Here is a 6,273-nt window from a genome sequence, read left to right as displayed (position 1 = left end):
AGAATAATTTTTTTTATCATCTGTATGACCTTTTTTCTTTTTTTTCTTATCAAATTGGGGATCGGAATATTTCCATTCCCATCCCCCACCCCCCTTTTGAAGTCAAATGATTGTTCCCTTACCGCTAGAAAAATTTTCCAAAAAAGTTCTACGTAATTAACATTTAAATGACATATAGTTTACAAGTGGGAACAAATCTTATGTAAAGGTAGCTAAACAAGGTGTATAGATGTGAACAAATGTAATGTGAAACCAGTGTACACTACACCAGAGACATATATTATATGTCTCTGACTACACTAAACTAATTGTAAACATGTTTACTCTACACAGCGTTTGGTGTGAACACGGCCTATGTCGTCACTCGAAAGGGGTACTTCGACCCATCACTCAAGTATAAAATTTAAATGACGTTTGAACATGACAAAACTTTGTAAATAACATTTAATATAAAAAGTTCCAAATTGAGCTCATAATTTATGTACAGGTGCTGGTTAAAACCATCTATCTTTTGATTATGTTGGTTGATCTTGGTTAGCCACTACAGTCACGCCGTTGACTCCTCCCATTTCCGGTATCTTCACAACACTTTCCCGCTCTGATTACAGAGACGTACTCTCAACGGCTCATTGACAGCAGACAGAGGTGTTAATTTACAGAGAAAATGGTAAGTATTTGCAGTATAAAAACGAACAAGGAAATTGTGTCTACTATTCATGCGTATCATAAAGTTTCAATACTACAGACGTTTTCCAGGTAAAAAGTAATAAATAAATACATTTTCGAAAATGATTTTTGGGTGTACTCGATTTGTGAAGCATCCATTATTTTGTTGTTGATGTTTACAGTATATAAAGTGTAAACCCTTTATAGATTTATGATTGTAGATAATAATTTCACAATTATTTACCAAAACATAACATTTATGCATGTAGCTCTCAAGTTTGGAAATTTCAATATTTTTCCTGGACAGAATGTTTAAATTCATAGGGGCAGGACATTATATTGATAAGAAAAATATATATTAATTGAAAATAGAAAATAGCGGATTTGAGGAAAAAGGGGGTAGGAGAAAAATGTCCTGTCCCTGAATAGCAAGTAACCAAGGGGAAACCGAAAGTAATCTTCAAATACTTGATAATATTCCGTACCTAGAGAAGAATCCAGTCATTTTAAAAGGGAATCCCCAACTCAGGATAAAGGGGTTCCAACTATATGTTCCATTCAAATGCATTGATTGTGAAAAAAGGGGATGATTCATACTTATAATGAAACACTGGGAAGCTCATGAGAAAAACAGTAAAAACTGAATTAGAAAAGGCACATCTAAACTATATTTCGCAAATATTGGAAGTAGATGCATGCATTTTCTGATTTCCGTTTGATTTTATTGATTTTGCTATTTGCTATTTTTTGTATGTACAATATAGAGACCAAAAGCTGTGTCCAAACAGGAGATTCACATACAATTTGTTTATGCACAATATTAGCTGATAATTTTATACATTTTTCTGCCATTCATACCTGTACATACATTAATAGATAAACAGTTTGTCTATATTTGCATGTGCCTAACTATGGACAATTATCTTTCTAGATAATCCACTTTTTCAACATTTATTACATTCAAGACTCAGAAAGATCATTGTTCATAGTTATTTGTTCACTCTTGCATAATAAGAGAATTGTACATTTTTCAGAGGGAATGCATCAGTGTGCATGTAGGACAGGCTGGAGTCCAGATGGGAAATGCATGCTGGGAATTGTATTGTTTGGAGCATGGTATTCAACCTGATGGTCAGATGCCCTCTGATAAAACTGTGGGAGGGGGAGACGACTCTTTCAACACTTTTTTCTGTGAAACTGGAGCGGGAAAACATGTGCCTAGAGCAGTGTTTGTTGACCTAGAATGTACAGTTGTTGGTAGGTTATACTTAGTTTTCTGTTTAGTCAGTTTGATAGAGTGGGGTGCTCATTTTCGCTACATCTTTTCATGTTTTCTACATTTTATGTTCAGGTCTAAATGTTTTTGAAGTATACTGATGTTTCTATATGAAGATAACTTCAAATGCAAAATATTCTTAAGCTTGAAAACGTGTTTGTTGGAATATAATCATCTGAAAGTTAGATTAAAGGGTGTTTGATATTTCCTGATTTTTTGTCAATGGGGGACAATATATTCACCATTTTTACACATCTATTAAAAACCAAATAACCGCAGCTTTAAACAACATTGATCAAATCAATTTCATTATAGATGAATAGCAGACATTTCAAAGGTGTTAAGAACTGAAATTTAGGGCATTCAGTCAAAGGATTACTTTAAAAGAAATACTTCTTTGAATTTGTGTTTTTTCTTCAGGAAATTGGCTGAAAATCGTTGTCCGTTTTTAGGTGATTTTCTGTAGGTGCAGCAATTTTGTCTCAGTTTTGAAAAATATCATATTTGTTATATAATATCAATTACCGGTATATGTCTTCCATTTCAGCCATCCTTTCTAAGTTTTTACACCTCAAAATCATAAAACAGCAAAATTGTGCCCCCGGCAAATATGGGCGCCCCACTCTACTTAAAAAAAGAATACTGTAAATTCAAAATTGTTACAATGTTTTTATAAATGCGAAAAATACGACTGAATGAATAGCCTTATTAATATGAACTTGCTTATAATTACATATAATTGTGTGTTAATTTTCCCAAAATCGAAATAATTAATCTTGCATTTTTTTTCCATTTTTTTTTTTTTTTCAAATCAAAATAATATATACACTGAAGAAATTTACAGTATGTTTTTTCTAATGAAATTTTAAAAAATATTATTTTGAAAAATTATAGATTCTTGTAACATTTTTCAACTTTTTCATCAAATACATTATATAGCTTAATGATATTTTAAGCCAGAAATTATATTGTATCTGGTCTAAAATTTCAGTTGGAGTAAATGGTTAAAGAGAAGAGTTCTCAGAATCTCATTCCTCTGATGGTCATTTATTATACAGAAAATCTGCTGATCCTTACTATCATTTTTATTGAAAAATACCAAAATTGTGTGAATCCTTACAAAATGTTGGTCAGTACAATGTAGTAGACTCAGTACATTCAGACCACCACTTTTTGAGTGAGACTACTAAAAACAATATTTTTTACTAGATTAAAGGTTTTTAGAAAATATATATTCAAAAAAACATCTTGCAAGAACAATGTTCCTACAAAGATTGAGTTATGTCCCTTTTAACTGAAAACTCATTTACTACTTTTTGGTTCAAACATAATTTTGTCCTGACCATGCTTGTATTGCTTGACTTTTAAAAAGTAAAAAAAAAGTTGTGGTAGAGGGATCATCTTCTCTTATTAAAAAAACTGAGCCATGCAAAGTTGATCTCAGGTGAATTATTATTGTTTGGTCCTTTTTTTTAATCATATAACTCCCAATGTTGCCATAGTATTTAATAATTCCTTTCAAATATTAAAGTTTTCTGATGAAGGTAAAACCACCTTGAGGACTCAGAAAAATGTCTTAACTGATGTAGTCACATGCTAATGTCATTTCTTACTAATGATACAGATTTAACACGAGTACTTGTCAATGAAATCTGTCAAATTATTAAGAAAAATGGAATCTTTTACAGATGTGAAATTAGAGGTGCGATAACAAGTTGGTACACTACATGTATATGTCTGTGAAAACATTCTTATTTTATAACCTGTCTTCTTTACTTTTCATAAAATCTGTTTCAGATGAGATAAGAACAGGGACATACAGACAACTCTTTCATCCTGAACAATTGGTATCTGGTAAAGAAGATGCTGCCAATAACTATGCCAGAGGTCACTACACAATTGGTAAAGAGATTGTAGACATGGTACTTGACAAAATTCGTAAACTGGCAGATCAGTGTACTGGTTTACAAGGTTTCCTCATATTTCATAGTTTTGGTGGCGGCACTGGATCAGGATTTACTTCCCTGCTCATGGAACGTCTCAGTGTTGATTATGGAAAGAAATCTAAATTAGAATTTGCTGTGTATCCAGCTCCTCAAATTTCAACTGCTGTTGTTGAGCCGTACAACTCCATCTTGACCACTCACACAACTCTTGAACACTCAGACTGTGCCTTTATGGTTGACAATGAGGCTATCTATGACATATGCAGACGTAATTTAGATGTAGAGAGACCATCTTACACAAATTTAAACCGACTTATTGGTCAGATTGTCAGTTCCATAACTGCTTCTTTAAGATTTGATGGTGCATTAAATGTTGACCTAACTGAGTTCCAGACCAACTTAGTGCCATATCCCCGCATTCATTTCCCACTAGCTACATATGCACCAGTCATTTCTGCAGAAAAAGCTTACCATGAACAGTTATCTGTTGGTGAGATTACCAATGCTTGTTTTGAACCAGCCAATCAAATGGTAAAGTGTGACCCACGCCATGGCAAGTACATGGCTTGTTGTATGTTATACAGGGGTGATGTAGTCCCCAAAGATGTCAATGCCGCCATCGCAACAATAAAGACCAAAAGAACCATCCAGTTTGTTGATTGGTGTCCTACTGGTTTCAAGGTTGGAATCAATTACCAACCACCAACTGTTGTACCAGGAGGTGACTTGGCTAAGGTACAGAGAGCAGTATGTATGTTGAGCAACACGACTGCCATTGCTGAAGCTTGGGCGAGGCTTGATCACAAATTTGACTTGATGTATGCCAAAAGAGCTTTCGTTCACTGGTATGTAGGAGAGGGTATGGAGGAAGGTGAGTTTTCTGAGGCTAGGGAAGACTTGGCTGCTCTAGAGAAAGATTATGAAGAAGTTGGTGTTGATTCTGCTGATCAAGAAGGAGAAGAGGAGGGGGAAGAATATTAATTCTAAACTTTGGGTTTTATGTTGCATACAAGGAACAGAATTTGTGCTTTCAGTATATTATGCTGCAATGTTGTGAACAGAATTTGTGCTTTGAGTATATTAGTGTATGCATACATGAAATTAAAGTCATATTATTACTCAATAGGCAAAATTGGTTTTAATTACATTAAATTTCATTAATCAGAGTTTTGACATAAATGATATATATATTTGTACACTTGTCTTATTATGTGAAGAAAATTAAGAACATAATGTAGCGTTCATTAGGACATTTAAATCATGTAATTTTTTAAATATTTTTTTACAGTTTTGTTGGTTAAAATGATTAGCAACTTTCTTGACCTTAACATTTTGTAATGACTTTATTTCATAGTGAAAGTATTCAATCTTTCATCTGTCTGGTGTCAAGATAATTTTTCAGCAAGGGTTAAAGTAATTTGATTTAAACAACAGTTTATGTAATTTAAGAACACCTCACAATGTAGAGTGAAGAAAATTAATGTCAAAACGATTAACAATTCAATTGTACATAAACTGTTTTAACATGAACACAGTTAGTGGCAAAACTATAGGATAGACTTGATATAGAAGCTAGGAAAAGTTTCAAATGAAGACCATTTTTTCACACCAAAAAAGCATTTTGGAGAGACTATCCTATTGATATTTGATTAGTAACTTTTTCACTACTAATTTATAACAGTCTTATTTTTTACCTTTTTATGAGTTCATCATTTAGCAAATGTACTATAGATACTTACTTTTTGTTGGGAAGTTGTGTATACACATGAAGTATGTGTTTGATCATGTGATTTTGAAGGGAAATGTATAATTTATATTTACGTCCATATTGGATTCATACACATTAAATGTTCAATTGGTTAATGAAAATTCTCCAGTTTTTTCAATTATTGATACCAGCATTGAATCTGGTGAACATCCAAGGTATTTCCTTTCATTTAGCTAAAATGAACACTTTTCTAAAACTTGGGGTTACTTGATAAAACTAAACGTTATTAGAAAATAGTCTAAAGGGGTTGAAAATATAATTTTCACATAATAGGATAATGATCCAAATGAGCAATATGTAGTTACCTTATTGAATTTATGAATTATGTTGTAAACATTGACCAAAATGGAAGCTTGTCATGTCTTGGGTTTCAAACCATAGCCAGGTTGTACTAATTTTAATATTGCATTTTTACTGTTTCATTGTCAAGTACAGTATTTAGAAGAAAGAGCATATATTAGTCAGCTCCAGAGTCCGACAGTCAAGCTCTTTAACATTTCTTGTAAGCAAACATGTCAAATATCTTATCAGCATCTATCTAATACAAAGCAAGGCATCTTCATTTTACACTAACATACCTTTACCTGAAAATTCATGTTATAGTTGCCACTGAATAT

The 6,273-nt window shown here is 32.6% G+C and overlaps 1 protein-coding gene across 1 annotated transcript; it reads left to right on the top strand.

Moving 5' to 3' along the window:
• The first annotated feature begins 519 nt into the window (after positions 1-519).
• Positions 520-5,757, top strand: LOC134718529 (tubulin alpha-1 chain-like). Its single transcript, XM_063581124.1, has 3 exons — positions 520-667; positions 1,701-1,923; positions 3,740-5,757. The coding sequence occupies exons 1-3, from the start codon at positions 665-667 to the stop codon at positions 4,867-4,869; spliced, it is 1,356 nt and encodes a 451-aa protein (XP_063437194.1). The 5' UTR covers positions 520-664; the 3' UTR covers positions 4,870-5,757.
• Positions 5,758-6,273: the final 516 nt, after the last annotated feature.

The sequence above is a fragment of the Mytilus trossulus genome, chromosome 1 (assembly GCF_036588685.1).
Source record: "Mytilus trossulus isolate FHL-02 chromosome 1, PNRI_Mtr1.1.1.hap1, whole genome shotgun sequence".
Classification (NCBI taxonomy): Eukaryota; Metazoa; Mollusca; class Bivalvia; order Mytilida; family Mytilidae; genus Mytilus; species Mytilus trossulus.
The sequence above is the reverse complement of the archived record's forward strand: the minus strand, read 5'-3'. Positions and strand labels throughout refer to the sequence as shown.

Coding starts and splice junctions, on each gene's coding strand:
- LOC134718529 (XM_063581124.1), top strand. Junction 1,924..3,739: donor CCTAGAATGTACAGTTGTTG/GTAGGTTATACT, acceptor AATCTGTTTCAG/ATGAGATAAGAACAGGGACA.